Source organism: Myotis lucifugus, unplaced genomic scaffold, assembly GCF_000147115.1.
Source record: "Myotis lucifugus unplaced genomic scaffold, Myoluc2.0 scaffold_10, whole genome shotgun sequence".
NCBI classification, from domain to species: Eukaryota; Metazoa; Chordata; class Mammalia; order Chiroptera; family Vespertilionidae; genus Myotis; species Myotis lucifugus.
The window spans coordinates 8,417,494-8,436,179 of record NW_005871058.1 but is presented as its reverse complement, the minus strand read 5'-3'; the positions used below and the strand labels follow the sequence as shown (position 1 = coordinate 8,436,179).

General features: G+C 42.7%; 1 protein-coding gene across 2 annotated transcripts; it reads right to left on the bottom strand.

Annotated features, from left to right (window-relative positions):
- Nucleotides 1-2,374: 2,374 nt before the first annotated feature.
- C1S (complement C1s) lies at nucleotides 2,375-11,245 on the bottom strand. Of its 2 annotated transcripts, none has more exons than XM_023749997.1 (12): nucleotides 11,067-11,245; nucleotides 9,745-9,907; nucleotides 9,301-9,508; nucleotides 8,929-9,106; nucleotides 7,954-8,079; nucleotides 7,320-7,519; nucleotides 6,972-7,125; nucleotides 6,492-6,607; nucleotides 6,009-6,087; nucleotides 5,355-5,483; nucleotides 4,571-4,645; nucleotides 2,375-3,548 (listed from the first exon to the last, which is right to left on the bottom strand). In XM_023749997.1, exons 2-12 carry the CDS (start codon nucleotides 9,765-9,767, stop codon nucleotides 2,749-2,751), a joined length of 2,088 nt encoding a protein of 695 aa, XP_023605765.1. In that variant the 5' UTR covers nucleotides 9,768-9,907; nucleotides 11,067-11,245; the 3' UTR covers nucleotides 2,375-2,748. The 2 variants fall into 2 exon arrangements, with proteins under 2 accessions (XP_023605765.1, XP_006084247.1); XM_006084185.3 differs by having other exon boundaries at nucleotides 9,745-9,822.
- Nucleotides 11,246-18,686: the final 7,441 nt, after the last annotated feature.

Here is an 18,686-nt window from a genome sequence, read left to right as displayed (position 1 = left end):
TCTCAATAAAGCTGAAAATATGGCTTTCTCATATTTTTAATTTAAACAAAAGAATAGATATGCAGAAAGCATAAAGTCACATTACCACAGAATATATTTCTGATTTTAGGAAATCACAATAAAAGCAACTTTAGAGTCACAAAATTCTGGATTAGTCCAGTGTTAACTGGGTTCCTTCCTATCAAGTCCTCTTGGCCTCTGGGCATCTTCTTTTCTCCCTGGCATGAGGGGCTGACCCACCAGTCCATTTTCTTCTGACCAAAGAAATGTGACAGATCACCTGCTTTAGAAAATAAGTCCTTTCCTGAATTTCAGGTGAAACAGATACATATTATTCCCAAGTGACTTGCCAAGCAGTATCATTGATACCCTCCAAGCCACAATGAATGATTTTCGAGGCCTTGGTGATGAGCCCTTCCCAGCTCTGAAGTCTCTGATGATGATTCATTTAGAAACCCTCCCTGCCATTCACCCAGGGAATTGCAAAAGCCACACCCATTCCACTGTACAGCGCAGCTGTGAAGAGGAAATTCTTTCACCAGTACCTCAGCCTATCAGCAAGAGCAGAACCCAACTAGACTGAAGGTTCTCTCTGGTGGGGGTAGACTTCTTTTTTCTGATACTTGTCAGATTCTAGTAGCCAATTATAAAAAAGAAGGAAAATTTCTACATCATGAGCATGTTTCTTAACCTTAATATTTTTCCAATTCTTTTTTTCTCTAGAGGAATCCCCCTCTTCCCACCCCAAACACTGTAGTCCAGGGTACAATGTCAATTCTATTGCACATGTAATGACAGACATGTGGGGGTTCAACTTCTACAGTTAAGAAATAATGTAAATGGCTTGACACACTCTTCCCAGAGGTTCCCTATTATAATTCCCCTTTGATTCTTCAGACCCTTCGATCGAGTTCTGATTACTTCATCATGTGTTAACCTCCAATCTAAGGTCAGTTGTGGAATTTAGCCCTTTTGGTCTATGGGAGATCAAAGTCCGTTTTTTGTTTTTTTTTTTATGGGGTCTAAATACACCCCTTTTGGCTTCTGGCAAAAACAAAAAACAAAAAAAACTGTTCTCCTGAAAGCTATGCGTCACATTAAACAGACCAGAGTCCTCCAAAATTCTTACTCTTAGTCTACAGCTTTCATAAGACACCCTGTTAGAGCAACTGCCACCTAAGATAGCTCTCCTAGCCTCTGTTTAAAAAATACTAGTCTCTATTGTGTGGTTATTTTTCATCAGTAATCATTTAGGGGGCAGGAGGAGTTTTATGGGATTTTTTTTTCCATTCCTTTGGAAAAGGAATAGAAGAGAGAGTCTTTTTTTTTTTAATATATTTTATTGATTTTTTACAGAGAGGAAGGGAGAGAGATAGAGAGTTAGAAACATCGATGAGAGAGAAACATCGATCAGCTGCCTCCTGCACATCTCCCACTGGGGATGTGCCCGCAACCCAGGTACATGCCCTTGACCGGAATCGAACCTGGGACCTTTCAGTCCGCAGGCCGACGCTCTATCCACTGAGCCAAACCGGTTTCGGCAGAAGAGAGAGTCTTTTAGGGTTATTCTCATGGGGGCTTTGCTATAACTTCTTGGTACAGAGTTCCATCCAGTGATGACCATTGTTTGCTTGGCCTGACCATTGGACCAAAACCACCAGGAAAGCAAAATAAGAGCATGTTTGAATTTTTTTTCTTTTTTATTCCAGTCAATAATATTGTATTATACAAATGAGTACTAAAGGAAAAATTAATCCGGAGACATATTGAAAACAGTTTATCCCTCAATTTTTATACTTAAACAGCCCAATTCCTAACTGTTGCTATGTGGACTTCTCAATGAGGTTCAAGTATGCTTAATGAGTTCAAATATGATATCGAGTGTTGACGATGTTCATGCTAATCCATAATATTCAGTATATTTTAATTAAATGAGAGGAGAAAAACTGAATTCCCCATTTTCATGGCAATTCAATATTAGCTGCTAGAAATATATATAGATATGTATATTTATATATATGAACAGCCAGCGACCGGAATACCATAAAGACCAGAACGACCAGTTGCTATGATGCCCACTGTGGCCAGCAAACCGTCAGATCAGGGGGTGGGGCCGGCCAGCCAACCTCCCACGGCTCCTCCCCACAGCCAGCCCAGCCCTGATAGCCCTGATAGCCCTGATCGGGGTGGCAGGCCAGCCAACCTCCAGCAGTCTCCTCCTCCAAACAGGCACTACCATTGCACAAATTCGTGCACTAGTATATATATATTGGCTGCTAGATGTCTGAATTTCCATGACACAACAGCCTTCTCATCACACTCTCCTTCTATGGTGCTAAGGTCTTGATGTGGAATAAGACGAGTCAGCCAGAACTGGGTTATAAACCTGCTTTATTACAAGTAGATAGTAGACATTGAGAATGATAGAGTAAGTAGAACTTTGGACAGATGAAAGGGAAACAAATAAATCAAGGGTATGCCCAACAATAAATTTCAGAGTCAGAACTGTAACACCAGGTAATCATCAGGAAAGGGGACTCCCTATGGAATAGTGCAAGATAGAAGTGCCCTCCCCATGTTGTTATCCACAGATTTAGACCACACTGAACGATCAACACTATGTCATGATCAAACACTACCTCCAGCCATGTATACCTACACCCAAGTTCTATTTAAATCATAGGTGTGAAGGACAGAAAGCAACAGATTGGTCCTAGCCCTTGGAAAGACTGGTGGAATATGTGTGGATTAGTCCGTACTGGGGGTACTATATTCCTGCATAGTCTTCATTATCCAGTCAATGTAGTTCTTCACTCTTGTGTAGATCCCATAGGTCCCACATTGTGGGCCCCAGGACACCAAGCCAGCTACATAGAATTTGGGATTACTTTTATCGGGGTCTGGTAAAACAAGGGCCCCACCACTGTCCCCTTCACAGCTATCAACACCTTTCTCTCCTCCAGCACAGATCATGTTATCAGTGAAAACATAGGTTTTCACATCCACTCCCGATTTTTTTGCCTTCACCTCCTTGCACTTTTGTAAAGGAGCAATGGGTAGCCTTGCCCCTCTGAGCTTTAAAACAATATTTTTATTTTCTGTTCTGCCCCAGCCTGAAATCAGTCCCCAGGCTCCCTCTGAGGGGTTGTACTCTGAGGAGTTGCCTGGCAGGCAGATAAGGGACACAGTGGGTCCCATTTTCACTGGGTCTTTAAGCCGTATCAGCGCAATGTCATTGTCAAAATTCTTCCGTGTTTCCGGGTCATCTTGGTAGGTCCAACCCGGATGAATAATCACACGTTCAGGAATGAGCGTCTGGGAATTTGTCAGTTTTTCACGATTCACTGAGGTAGACCCAACATACATTTCTGGGTTCCGGTTTTTCTCCACAACATGGGCAGCTGTCAGCACCCAATGCTCATCAATGAGAGCCCCACCAGCCCGTGGGCTTGCAAAGAAGACTTGCCAGGGGAAATTTTCAATATCTGCAAAAGACCCTCCAAATATCCTCTGTGTTCCTTCAAAGGGCTTACTGGGAATTCCACAGACTAGGAAGGAACAAGAACAAGGTTAGGAAGGAGCAGGAAATAGATTGCTAGCCTCCTACAAGTCCTCCAACCATTTAAAAACCTGCCAGGTTTCAGAGTTCTCTAGCACAATATAGCCAACCCTGTGTTTGGTCAACCATCTTCGTACTTGACTCATTCTGAACATACCTAAGGACTAAACATCCCATGTTGCCAATTCTACAAACAGGCTATGGGAAAGACTGGGTAAACTGAGGCAGTGTGTGAACTACTACTGCTTCACGCTGTGGACAACTTGACTCATGGCCCCGTAGACCTCATCCCTGGGAGCCAGGCTGGGAAACTCTTTCCTCATACAGACAGTAGGAGAGACAAGCATTCTACCTTCATCTTATGCTCAAATCAAAAGCTATCACCTTCTTTACTGAAGTCCTACTTATAGCTGAGTCCCTCCTAGAGATCCATGGAAATAAGGCAAAGGGAGGGTTCTCTTCGTTCATTTCATTCCCCATTGATTGGTTTTAGGTTTGATCACTTGCCATTACCCAGTATTACTAAAAATTAATTTTATTTCAGGTAAAGTTGTCTTACCCATATCCCTCACTAGTCAGCCTGATGGACTCTGAGTTGAGCGTAACAGGCTTAGGCCTCAGACCTGGGTTCGAAGCCTACCCCTACCCCTTACTAACTTTGTGAGCTTGCACTTAATTCACTCATCTGTAAAATGGGACTAATAATACCTACCTCATAGGGCTGTTGCAAGGACTTGAATGAGGTAATAAATTCAATTAACTAGCTCAGGCCATAGTAACACTGTTGTTACTACCAGAATCATTATTATCTTGGCTTTGCCTGAGAGCCTTCTCCTACTCCACTCTGATCTGTCTGCAACCCCTCATTTTTTTTATTGTCTTTACCTCACTGAGCTACACTCTGGTAGGCCCAGATTGTTAACACGGAAGGATTACAGCTACTTTCAGAGGTTGACCCCACTCACCTGTACCAGTGGCTATGGTTTCTACCCAAGCCTGAGCCCTGATTACCTGGAACACACTGTGGCAGCTCTGTGCCCAGCACATCATTCACCCAGCTCCCGTTTCCGGCACAGTGATACTCGCCTGGAATAGCACAAGAGACACAGGACACTCTCACCACCGTATCTTCTATCTTCTATTCCCCCCTTTCTTTCAGAGCCTCAACTTCTCTGGGATTTGAGGAGGAGATTGGGTCATATAAATTAGAAAAAAATCTTGATAACATCTTCCAAACAATTTCTCTGACCTCTATCCTACCTAGGGAGGGAAAAGAATAGTCTCCAAAGTGGAAGGAAGAGGGTTATGGCAGTGATTGGGAAAGTGCTTCAAGAGAGAACAAATTTTAATCAATTAATTTAATTTAAAGCAATGAAGTGGAACATACTATGTCTCATCCAGTCCTTCCTCTATCACTACTATGGCCTCTCCATCAAGAAAGCCAGCCATCATACCGTGGTGACTTGAAGCTGGAAGCATTACTCCTGTGGTTCTACATTAAATAATTGGTCAAACACTGGATACTCACATAAAGATGGATATTGTAGGGGGAACTCCTGCCTAGTTGTGAAGCTGAGCTAGGTGATCTCTATGATTCACTATGAATAATCCTATGGAACCTACCCTGCCCCATATAAAAACTATATCTTTAGAATAAGCCAAGAGTATGGACAGAATCCATCTCATCTCCTTCATTTCTTTCCAAACTCTCTCCAGCACAGCAAGATTGTGCTATTCACCCTCCAACACTCTCACCCTTTCTCTCTCTTTTCTCTAGTCAAAAAAAAAAACCTACCACTTTCTTCATTCTGCATGTAGTAATATGGCTCCTCACAAGTGTAGCGAGCAACAGAACCAAATAAAGTATCTTCTGGTTCTTCGACTTTACCATTCGGAATGGGATCAGGAGAGCCACAGTCCACAGCTACAAGAGGAAGGCAGGAGAGCGATGGTCAGGATAGACACTCTTCCCAGGAAGTCATTGGTCATTAGACCAGTTCCATCCTCCCAGCCACGTCCTTCATTCTGCCCCACTCCTACATCCATAAATACATCTGGAATGACTCTCCACACCAGCCTCTCTATAGCCATGCTGTCCAACTGGTATCACTCACTCCTTCCAATTTATTCCAGACCCTTGAAAGCTACAAGGAAGAACCTGGTTCTCAGTGGTTGGTAGAAGCCCCTGCAGAAGCCAGGAATGGACCCATCGGGTGCTATTAACTCTACCAAGCCTCTTTTTTTGTGTGTTGTTTTTTTTTTTTTTTAAAGAAACCTGCCAGTTTGTCCTGGGACCACATCAGAGTTGGGACTTCATGATGGTTTCCCTTCAAAAACCCAACCCACTCTCACAAGCCTGAAAGGAAACCATACATGTGAATTTTGATGTGCTGATCTTCCAATGCCTTTTGGGAGGGGAAAAAAAGTCCCATTTTAAAGAGATACATACGTTCACACTTCAGTTTGGAATTACTCCACTTTCCATTGCTTTGACAAGTAGAATAGAAATGTGTCAAGCTACTACTTCCCTAGAGAAAGATAGACATCACCGTTAATTTATAAGGAGGGATTGGGGAATTAAAATGAAAAAAATTGAATCAATCTCTGGCCTCGAATCAAAGAGGAATCCTCACCACAAAACCCTCGGGGACATCTTAGCAGAATAACCCAAAGCACCCAGGAGTCGGGGCTAAAAGACAAGTTTGCCCCAGCATATCAGCTCCCCTGCCCCAGGAGGACTGGGCACAGAGAGAATGCCAGGCTGGCCAGGGAGCTCTGTGACTCACAGGAAGAACTAAAGATCCTGAGCTGTCCTGTTTATGGAGAAGGTGTTATACCTTGCTCAAACAAGAATATTCAGAAAACAATAAGGCAATTCCAGTATGCTCATCCTCCCCTAGGGACTAGGGAAAAGCCCCTAACAGTACTTTACCTGTACAACTTCGAACCCCTCCAGACAGGTTATCTTCACCACATCTTTGAACACATATTTTTCCTTCTGAGGCTCCCAGACAGAATTGGCAGTGAATTCTTTAGCACAGGGGATTGCTTGGAAAGGACAGGAAAAATAATTCACCAAATAGGTGGATAATCTCTGTTCAATTTACATCATCCTCACACTTTGTAAAATCATCCAGTCACCCTCAATCCTGATGTCTAATATTCCAATATGGAGATACCTAAAATAATAAGGCATTACTAACTAACCGCTCCCAAGTTGCCTGCATTCACGGGTCCAGTTGAAGTATTTCTAGACGTTGAGGCATTTCTAGCAACCACTGGCAGGTCTAGATCTTGCCGAGTAATGGGGAGTAATCAGGATACTCCTCTCTACAACAATCTGCCTGTTTTGATTTTACATTGTCCAGGGACTTTTTACAACCAACCAAAGCACAACTTTTAGATTACTCACGATCTCCATGATAACGAAGTTTCCAGCCCTTTTGCTGCCCTGTTTGGTCAGTTTGAAAGATGATATCAAGAACATTACTATGGGTTTCAATATTTAGTGGCCCAGGGAATCCATTTCCACAGTAAGGACCAAATTGCTGGTCTTTTGCTACAAACTGAAAGGACACAACATGATGAAATCAGAAGAGAGAGTGAACTAAAAGAAAGAGGTAAAATAAGGGAGATAAATAAAAATAGTATAAAATAAAACAAAGGGTGGGGGGAGAAAGGAAAGGAGGAAAAATAATTTATCTTCTAGAAGAAATCTCTCTGTGTGAGTTGAGAGGAAAATTAATCATCTATCACGCACAACTAAACTGTCAACGCAGTTGCCCTCTGAATCAGCTGGTTCCACATCAAAATCTTCTCTCCGCACAGTCACCACCACATGGAAACCCTGCTCCAACAGGATCTTATATTCACACCTTGAATTCTCCGGATATGGATTAGGATAATTGGGACTTGTGATCTGCCCAATCAGTTCAGTGAACACATCCCCACTGCAATTGACTAAGAGAGAAAAAGAGAAAGGGGAAATCAAACATAGGCTAAGCAAAGAAGTTCCTGCCCTTTCTATGATTCCTCTTATAAACTGACAGTCCCTGACTGGAGCCCATATGCAGCAATTATACACCCAATAAATATTAGTAAAGATACCCAGTGCCTATTGGGTTTCCATCACATTGCTTGTGATAGAGCCTTTCATAGTTATAAACAGTCACAGATAGACTCTTCAAAGGCATCTATCTCTCTTCTCCAATTAATTAACTTGACTCTGTAACCTTGTCGTCTTCCACTCTTGTGCCCCCCACCCCTCACTCTAAGCTAACTAAGAATAGATACCAAATTCCAAATCAAGGCTGAAGGATAGTTAAAGCCCTTAACTGAAGCCTCAAGCCAACCCAAATCTCAGGGACTATGCACCCGTTCAATGCCAAACTGACCTCCACAATTTTTCATATCATCATGGAGGAAGTATTCTGGGGGGCAGGAGCAGAAGTAACCACCAATGAAGTTGTTGCAGAAGTGGCTACAAGGGGCATCTGCAAAGTCTGTGCATTCATTAATATCTACAAAAGTAGAGAAAGATTGAGGTCAAGGGCAATAGACCTAGAAAGAAGAGTGAGGTTAAACCCAAAACTGCAAGGGCAAGAAAAGTTTAAAAAAAGAACTGTTGTTTAAAGACCTTCAGTAAATCACATTTCATCAGGGGATTATTCTATATTGCTCTCCTGAAAGGTGACTCCAAAGTTGTGCCTAAAGATTATACAGCTATAAGGGAGCTCTCACTGCCAGAGACACTTGGCCCTTCTCACAAACAAGCATTTCAGCTCCAAAGAAAATACTCCACAAGCTAAACATGATGATATGTCTTCTGCAGGGATAAACAATCAGTATATTTATTACTTTGTATGATGATGGCACTTCTGTCTAATCTAATAGCTTGGCTTTGTGAGATGTTCTAACTTTATTTTAGGTGTAGAAGCACACAGAATTTGAAGGTTTGTTTGCCATATATTGAAGGGGTTTGAATATCACACATTCCTTGTGTGAGTCTTGGCAAGTTATTTAACTTTTCTTGTCCTCACTTTCCTTATCTTTAAATGGAGATAGTAATACCTACCTGGAAAGTTGAGGTGAAGATTAAATTAATATAGGTAACATTCCTTATACAGTGCCCACTTCATAATGGCTCTCAATAAATTGATGTGTATTATTTGTTGTTAACATTATCATCATCACTACTAACTTATGATCATGTGTTTGAATTTCATAAAGGCAACTCATAAAGGGATCCAAGGCAAGTCAACACTTTGTAAGAGTTATAAACACTCTTTATTCACTGCATTGCTCAATGTCTATCCTGCTTCTAATCCTTTAGCTGGATCAATGAGTCAATAGAGAAGGGTAAGCCTTACCTACTGCAACATAGTATGCAGCAAACCCAGTGAAACGCTCTTCATTGGAGAAGTCTGACCTAAAGATCACCTGGAGTTGATTAGATGGGACTTGGAACTCTTCCACGATTGGGGAGTTGGGATTCTTGCTGGTCTTCTGTCCGCAGATTTTCCCTTCTTCAATGCCTCCTGATATTATCTAAGAGAAGAGTCAAAAAGAAGCTAGAAAAGGGTAATAGTTTGATACAGCGGTGAGAGAAAAAGGGACAGGGAAAGTAGAACACATACCACCTTACGACTATTTAGCTCTAGTTCACCATATGCCTGTGGCACTCCCTCCTCCATCTCATTTGATCCCCCAGTCCTATCCTGTAGGTGCTTATTATAATATACCTGCACCGAGTCATAGTCGCAGTTCTCTGACAGCTCTATGTCCAGATGGGTGAAGTAGAGATGGATCCCGTACCCTTCAGGAACTTCTATATCCCAAGTTTTCTCTACATCATTGGGGTATGCCTGAGGATAGTTAGGGGACAGTATCTCCCCATACATAGTAGGCTCAGCATAAACCCATGGCAAAACGGAAAACAGAACAATGCACCTGAAAAAAAAAAAGGCATATGAAGCAGGGGGCGACACTGGTACAGAAGACTAGTGCAGAGCTCCAGCATTTGTCACAGAGACAAGAACCACAATATGGGGAGGAGAATCTTAGGTTGGAATAAAGTAAAAAGGCATAGATCAAACCAAAACCCAGGCTTCAGAACTGAGCTGTTTTCTTAAGAAGATGAAGAGAATGGAGTCTATGCAGATCTCCGCAGACTCATGGTCACTTACCACATTGTTGGCAATTTGTCCATCCTGGTGAGCAGCACGTGTCTTGGACCTGGCTCTCAGCACCTCTGGACTTTGGAGCTAAAGGGGATGGGGGCAGGCCTAGCTGTATTTGTCTAACAAACACAGGCAACTGCTTTGGAGAGTCACCTGTGGTCAGTGTCACCTTCATAAGAATAACACACAGTTAAACAGTTATATCATCACCATATGACCCCTATCTCCTCACACCCTCCTGGTTCTACTTCAATTAACTTTCTAAACTAAAACTAAATCATATCCTTCTCTTATTGCTCTCTGGACCTTATCCCAGTTTTTCTCCAAAAGAATGAGTATGGCCCTAGCTGGTTTGGCTCAGTGGATAGAGCATCGGCTTGCGGACCAAAGGGTCCCAGGTTCGATTCCAGTCAAGGGCACATGCCCAGGTTGCAGACTCAGTCCCCAATGTTGGGCATGCAGGAGGTAGCTGATCAATGATTCTCTCTCATCATTGATGTCTCTCTCTCTCTCTCTCTCTCTCTCTCTCTCTCTCTCTTCCTTTCTGAAATCAACAAAAATATATATTTTTTAAAACACACAAAAGAATGAGTACTTGATCCCAGTTTTCTCCCTCCTCTGTTCTCCTCCTCACCCTCACCCCAGCCCACCCCCCAGCCCAGCCCCAACTTCATCCGTCTCTCTCCTGCCCTCACGGAACAAGATCACCATTTCCACTCAGGTTTTCAGGAGTCTTTCCTCATTGTGCCCATTCATCTAAGGCATGTTCTCTCTTGACAGTGATCCCCCTATCACTTCAAACCAGCTGTCTTTGCTATATTTATTATTGCATGCATTTCTATTGATGCTCCCAATGAACACTGATGGAGCAAGAGCTTCTTTCACTGGAGTAGGCAGTGACGTTGGGAGAACTGGCCTGAGACAGGGTTGGGTGGGGAGGGAGGAAAGGGGTAGCTGGATGACAATAAACATAAAAGGAAAAGAAAGGTATTCCCTCCATTTTCTACATTAATTTTCCAGGAGGCAAGGTTTCCCCCTTCACTAAAACAGACAAGATATCATCTTCCCACCGTTTCTAGAAAAGTTTTGCCAAAGGGGTGGGGGCAGGCCAGATGTAAATCCTGAAAACAGTACTAGGCACATGAGGTGGGGTGACGTGAAGGTGGAGGAGGTACCTAAGAGAAATAGGTTACAGTATCTATATTTTTGCCTTCGTTTTATTCTGCTCTTTCCAACCCTCCATCTTTGCCCAAAACCTTTGTATGTAAAGTTTTCTGCTTTCTTTTTGCCTCCATCAAAGCTCTGCTCTTCGTTTTTAAGGTTTTTACCTTTAGAAGCTGAGGGAAGCAAGTGGGTCAGTCCCCTCTCTTGCCAGTGGGCATGCTGGGCGACCCTGCCGGCTCCCAAGGAGAGAAGTACGGGGTCTGGACGCTCCCTCCGCAGGAACCTCTTCCGGCTGCCCTGTCCTGGTTCTGGTGATATGATTCTCTACCCCAGTGTGCATGTCTGAAATTCCCTGACCTAAACCAGAGGGGGCTGGGAGACCATGTCATAGGGAAAGGGTGACTCAGTCTTGATCTTAGAGCTCCCTCTGCTTTTGAAACAAGAACTGCATACTTCTCTCAGGCCTACGATTCCTCTATCCAGGGCTGCAGAGGGAGAAAGGAGGAATGGGGGATTTCACCGATTGCCTAATGCTCTTTTTCAGCCAAAGGGTGTGTTACAGAGTTTTCAGGGAAGTCAGGTGATTTGTGGGAGAAGGAGGGGATTAATACTGGGGGGGGGGGGGAGCCCAACCCAGAAAGCCCAACCCTCCAGTTGTGTATGAATCATGAATTAAGGGAAAATAGTTATCCGTAATGCAGGTCTTCTCTGCTTTTAAGGCATATTTAACGGTTGGATAATGACTTACCTAGACCCAAGCGGGTGTGGGATGATGCTTTTTCCTCTTCCTAAAACCCCCTCCACATCTCCAAACATCTAAATTCTATTCACCAATCAAGGCCCAGTTCAGACGCAATCCAGAGTCCCTTATCCAGTACCCTTGAGTACAGACATATTTCGAAATTCAGAATTTTAAGATTTTTAGAAAGACAGTGCAGTACATGGACCCAATATTAGGTCACACCTCTTCCTCTCCCTCCCCTTGAGAACCTGGGAAAACACACCATTATCAAACATTAATATTTCTGCAGATAAACAGATTGATCCTCACAGTAAGTGGAATAACTAAAATTATAGTTTAGTTATAATCATATATTATGTTTAACAATTACTTATCATTGTAAACTAGGTACTTCACATCAGTTCAGTCAGGTTTTGCTGCCAAATGAGTGCTGGACAGATGATTGTTTGTCGTTCCTGTGGCTGCCCAGCATTTGACCGTCTTCACCACATTTGGGGACTTTCTCATCATGAGTCTGGGGAGCAAAGCCCACCACCCAGGAGAGGAGACGTAAGTGAGGAAGTGTGTCCCTCACCACTCTAGCAGCCCTAGAGCAGCCCGTGCACTCACGCCTCAGTCATCGGAGACATCTGCCGAGGCTTTGAATCCAGAAGTAGTAATGCCAAGAAGCAGGGACTCTGGAACCTCTGGGGGCTGTGGTGGCTGCAGCACGACGGAGGAGGAGGTTGTGCTTGCTAGCAGCATCCAGAATCCAGCCCCAGCGAATAAGCATCGCAAGCTGAAGCATCTAGAACACAGCAAAGGCAACGGCAAGCAGAGCAGCCATGTTCTGACTGTTGTTCCTGCTGTGAAGCTTCCACGCTTGGCGCTCCAGCCCTTGGCATTTCTGTGGGCAATCCAGGGCCCCTCTAATAAATTCCTTGTCTGCTGAAATCTACCATAGTTGGTTTCGGTTGCTTACAACTAAAAACAACGCTGAGTACCTGAGAAATAGTTGATTGAATGAGCCTCGGTGAGTTCAGATCACTTTCTACCTGTTTTTAGCTGTGTGGCCTAAGAAGTTACTCAACCTCTCTGAGCTCCAGCTTCATGATGTGTAAAATGGTAATAATATCACCTACCTCAGACCCAGCTATCATTGTCAGGGCCTATTGTAGCCATGATTAAGTAAGAGGATGCATGATATAAACATAACCAATGGACACAAGGCTGGAGGAAGGTCAAGGGGGCGGGGAAAAGGAGACAAATGTACTACTCTTTGTAATATTTTAAGCAATAAAAAAAGAAATATTATTTTTAAAAAGTAAGAGGATGCATGCTAAGCATTGAGTGTATAGCTGGTACTCAGTAAGCCCTAAATAAATAAACAATAATAAGCTCATCTCCAAATACCAACAGTAGCAGTAGCAGCATCACTCTACTCAAGAGCTCCCGTGTACAGCGAGAAAAAAAGAGAGCATCTTATTGTCCAGGACTCCTCCTTCTTTTACTTCTGAATTCAACACTTGTGAGAAAAGTTTGAGCTTCTTACCCTCATGTGTGTTTTGTCTTCTTTCCTTCCATTTTGCCATCCAAGTAAAATATTTTATTTTTCTCTCTAAAGCTTAAGGAGACAACAAATCACAGATGTAATGGCATCTCTGAGTCCCGCTTCCTTTCCCAGTTCAGCAAGAACTCAAGCCAAAACCTCCAACAGTGTGTGTGTAAAAGAATTCATTGAGACCTCAACCAAGATTGGAAGTTGGAAGGCCTGTAGGGGGAGCTCTCACACCCTACAGGGAGAACTCTTTCTAACAGTCCTCCTAACTGCTCTTCCCTTCTATAAAAAAAAATGTACTCTTCTTTGTTTTAGTGAAGATGCACATGACTTGCCGTGGCTGCATGTTCCCAATTGCAGTTCTCTTTTTCCCAAGTAAACCCTTTTTGTTGGAGGAATATCTAGCCGACTTTAAGTCCAACTTTAAATGACAGTCTTGAAAGAACAGGGGCCATGTTACATAATCTGCTCAGTATTATGGGGATTCATAAAAACAGCGGTGCTTGTTGTCACGCTCAGGGTCATCTGAACCCCAGCTGATGTGATAACGCTGACATACAAAGCAGAGAGTAGAACCTTATGTGTTAAAATTAAATATAACTAACACATTTACAATGGTATGATTGGACACTTTAGAAAATAATCATTAGTGTTCTAGAGAGTCATGATTATCATATTCACAATGTTAGGGTCATTCAGGGGGCTAAATAACAGCATCCCTCTTCCCATTCCAAGTTCCAGAGAAACTGAAAAATAATACAAAAGCAGCAAGTAGATCTCAAAGTATTCTTTTAAATAGCAATAAAGGTCAAAATAGAGGACATGGGCTCATATAAAAGCCAAATGGTGGTTAAAGTCATTGATCATCTGAGAGATGCAAATTAAAGTGACAATGAGATCAGATCTGTCAGAATGGCTACCATCAACAAATGACAAATGCTGGCGAGGATGTGGAGAAAAGGGAACCCTATTACACTGCTGGTGGGAAAGCAGACTGGTGCAACCATTATGGAAAACAGTATGGAGTTTCCTCAAGAAATTAAATATGGAACTACCATTTGACCCTGTGATCCCACTTCTAGGAATATATTCTAAGAAACCAGAAGCACCAATCAGAAAGAATGTATGCACCCCTATGTTCATAGCAGCACAATTTACAATAGCCAAAATCTGAAAACAGCCCAAGTGCCCATCCGTAGATAAGTGGATAAAAAGCTGTGGTGCCCTAGCCTGTTTGGCTCAGTGGATAGAGCATCGACCTTCAGACCAAAGGACCCCAGGTTCAATTCCAGTCAAGGGCACATTCTTTGGTTACAGGCTCCTCCCCAGCCCAGGCCTTGATTGGGGCGCATGCAGGAGGCAACCAATCAATGTGTTTCTCTCACATTGATGTTTCTCTCTGTCTTTTCCTCTCCCTTCCACTCTTTCTAAAATCAATAGGAAAAATATCCTTGGATGAGGATTAACAAACAAACAAACAAAAAAAGCTGTGATACATTTATACCATGGAATACTATGCAGCAGTAAAAAAAGAAGTATCTTTTACCCTTTGAGATAGCATGGAGGGACCTGGAGAGTATCATGCTAAGTGAAATAAGTCAATCGGAGAAAGACAAGTATCACATGATCTCACTCATATGTAGAATCTAAGTAACAAAATAAACTGATGAACAAAGTGGATCCAGAGACATGTAAGCATGGGACAGAGTGCGGAATCTCTAGGGAAAGCCAGGGAGGGTGGGGGGTGGGAGGTAAACAACCAAAGACCTTATATGCATAACCCATGGACACAGACAACAGGGTGCTAAAGGCCTGGGGCGGGGAGGGGGGCGGCGGGGGCAGGCTGGAGGGATTCAATGGGGGAAAAGGGAAACATATGTAATACTTTCAACAATAAAGAATTATTTTTTTAATATATTTTATTGATTTTTTACAGAGAGGAAGGGAGAGGGATAGAGAGTTAGAAACATCGATCAGCTGCCTCCTGCACACTCCCAACTGGGGATGTGCCCGAAACCAAGGTACATGCCCTTGACTGGAATCGAACCTGGGACCCTTGAGTCCGCAGGCCGATGCTCTATCCACTGAGCCAAACCGGTTAGGGCTAAAGAATTATTTTTTTAAAAAGGAATCCACTACACACACACACACACACACACACACACACACACACCCCAAATGGTGGTTAACTGAACCCCAGAATAACCTTTCTAGATATAAGCAACACTAGGCCAGGAGAGACCTGCCCAAATAGAGAACATATGTTCCTGTACACAGCTCACACTCACAAGGAAGAAGGGCTAAGCCAAGCAAGACATGCCCAGTTATTTTCCCTATGTACCAGCTAGCTAAGTCACTCCACCTCCCCAGGGCACAGTGAGTGATGAAACGGAGAGTGGCCAGAAGAGTCATATCATGGAGCTCTCTCCATCAGGAAAGATCTCTCAAAAGTAGTAGAAACATTTCCCCCCTAACATTTCCAAGGTCTTTCTTTAACCTGTTAGGTTTGACAAGTAAGCATATAATCAACCAGAAATGTGGCTGTGCAACTGAGGAAGAGATCAGGAATGTCACCAGGGCAGTCCATTCACCCGACAGTAACCACTGTTCCTTTTGTGTCCTCCAATACTACTGGTCTCAGGAGCCCCAATAAGTATATCACCTTGAAACTCACCCAGTAATTATTTGAGAATTTTTCACTCACACGCCTGTGAACAAGCCACATTAATTCAAGGTCAGACTTTCCAATTTCCTCCTAGTCCCTGAATGTAGAATGGAATTTGCCAATTTAGTACTCCCTACCTTAATCAGGCACTCACAAATGAAAGCTAGAATCTCCCTAGTGCTCTGTAGCATATTCAGAACTCAGACTTCCTTGCAAGAGGTAGTCTTATAAAGAAATATTGGGAGACAGCCCAAGTGTCCATCAGTAGATGGGTGGATAAAAAAGTTGTGGTACAGCCCTAACCGGTTTGGCTCAATGAATAGAGCGTCGGCCTGCGGACTCAAGGGTTCCAGGTTCGTTTCCGGTCAAGGGCATGTACCTTGGTTGCAGGCACATCCCCAGTTAGGGGGTGTGCAGGAGGCAGCTGATTGACGTTTCTCTCTCATCTATGTTTCTAACTGTCTATCCCTCTCCGTTCCTCTCTGTAAAAAATTAATAAAATATGTTTTTAAAATTTTTTTAAAAAGTTGTGGTACATTTATACCATGGAATAATTAACCAAGGACCTTGTATGCATATATGCATGACCCGTGGACACAGACAATGGGGTGGTGAGGTCCTGGGGTGGGGGGCAGGGGCGGGCTGGAGGGAGTCAATGGGGAAAAAATGAAACATATGTAATACTTTCAACAATAAATAATTGTTTTGAAAAAGGAAATATTGGGAGTACGGGGAGAATTCCACCCCTACAACATACTGTGTACCTAGATTATTATCAAAGACTCTAGCTACAAACAATGCTTGCCAAAATACCCATTAATTTACTGTTCAGTAAAGCTAAAGAGTGATAGTTTATCTACTTTTTAAAAATAAATCTTTATTGTTGAAAGTATTACATGTGTCCCCTCACCTACTTTTTTGATGTAGAAAAATCATAAGGGAAAAAAAGTGTTGCCTGGCCTATGTGGCTTAGTGGTTGAGCGTAGACCTATGAATCAGATCACTGTTCAATACCGGTCAGGGCACATACCCAAGTTGCAGGCTCCATCCCCAGTAGGGGGCATGCAGGAGTCAGGCAATCAATGATTCTCATCATTGATGTTTCTAACTCTCCCTCTCTCTCTCTGAAATCAGTTTTTAAAAAATCTTTTTAAGAAAAAGAAAGAAAAACATTTTTAAAAGTGTAACTATATCAGAAGAAATAACATGAATGTAGGGGGGCAAATAGAAGGAAGTAAGTGTGGGAAAGGAACAGTAATTACTACAGTCTGAATGTTAGTATCCTCCCCAAATGTACATGCTGGAATACTAATACCCAATGTGAAGTGTTACAAGGTGGCGCCCTCATGAATGGGATTAGTGCTTATGTATATATTGTTGTTGTTAATCCTCACCCGAAGATATTTCTTCCATTACTTTTTTTAAAGAATTATGTTCCTTTAATTTTTTTTTTAATTCTCACCCAAGGATATTTTTCCATTAATTCCCAGAGAGAGTGGAATGAAGGGAGGAGGGAGGGAGGGAGGGAGGGAGAGAGAGAGAGAGAGAGAGAGAGAGAGAGAAACATCAATGTGAGAGAGACACATCAACTGGTTGCCTCCCACACACTCCCCTATTGAGGCTGGGGAACCTGCAACTGAGGTACGTGCCCTTGACCAGGAATCAAACTCACAACGCTTTGGTCCTAGGGCCGATGCTCTACCCACTGAGCACACTGGCCAGGGTAATTAGTGCTCTTATAAAAGAGGTCCCACAGAGCTCTTCTTCCACGTGAGAATACAACTAGAATTCTGTGAGCAGAAAGAAAGCCCTCATCCGACCATGCTGACACCCTGATCTCAGTCTAGAACTGTGAGAAACACATAAGCTACCCAGTCTGTGGTATTTTGTTACAGCAACCCAATGGGCAAAGACAGTAACAAAGTAAAGCCAATTTGGGGGACTATTTTTCCCCACCCCAAGCTACACAATTCAGTGTAAATGTACTCTGGCTTATAAAGTACAAAGCACTATTTTAGGTGCTACATGGGATGAAAAAAATGATAGGGTCAGAGTCATTGTAAGAGGCAGAGGGAGTTAAGCAACATGACAATATAACAAAGGGTTTGGGAACTAAAAGGAGAAAGATATTGCATCTGGCTGAAGAGAAATCAGAAAGTCTATGTGGAACAAGTGAGATCTTTGAAGTGGGACTTGAATGGCTAGCATTTCAACAGTGGTCTTACTCTGCCTTCCCTTTTTCTGTTAATGACCCTACCATTTCTCAGCCACCGAGGTTCAAAAGCTTAGTTATCTTTATTCTTCCTCTTCTCTGCCCCAATCCTTCCTGAGACTACTAGATTCTATCTTTCTTTTTTTTTTTTTAGATTCTATCTTTCAATATCTTTCACATCCACTCCTCCAAGTCAGAGCCTCCTTAGATCTCATCTAGCTAGACTGCCTTCAAACTTCTCCCCTCCTCCTCTCTCATCATCCCTAAATCTATCCTATAAAACTGAAAATTTAATCTTCCTTAATGACAACTTTACATTTTTAAAACTTTAATGTCTCTCCTTTGTCTTCAGAATTAGATTAGGAAGGTAGTTCCTCCAAATTTTTTACTTCTCACAAACAAAACATCTTTTCTAATGAGAGCTTATTGAAACCTCCAATATTGCAATGCTATTTTATTCATTCATTCAACAAACACCTATTGAATGCCTACTATGTGCTGGGGATTCAAACATAAATAAGAATCCTCAGTACCCTTAAGGAACTTACTTTCTAGTAGGGGAGGTAGACAAAATTATGTGAAAGTCCTATGACAGCAGTTGTAGTGGTTTTTAAACATGCCCCAAAAT

What these genes read in the sequence shown, in the direction of transcription:
- C1S (XM_023749997.1), bottom strand. Translation starts at nt 9,767, where the DNA reads ATGGACAAATTGCCAACAATGTG. An exon ending in TGCATACTATGTTGCAGTAG is followed by an intron (nt 8,080 to 8,928) that starts GTAAGGCTTACC and finishes CTACTTTTGTAG; the next exon opens with ATATTAATGAATGCACAGAC. An exon ending in TGATATGAAAAATTGTGGAG is followed by an intron (nt 7,520 to 7,953) that starts GTCAGTTTGGCA and finishes TTTCTCTCTTAG; the next exon opens with TCAATTGCAGTGGGGATGTG.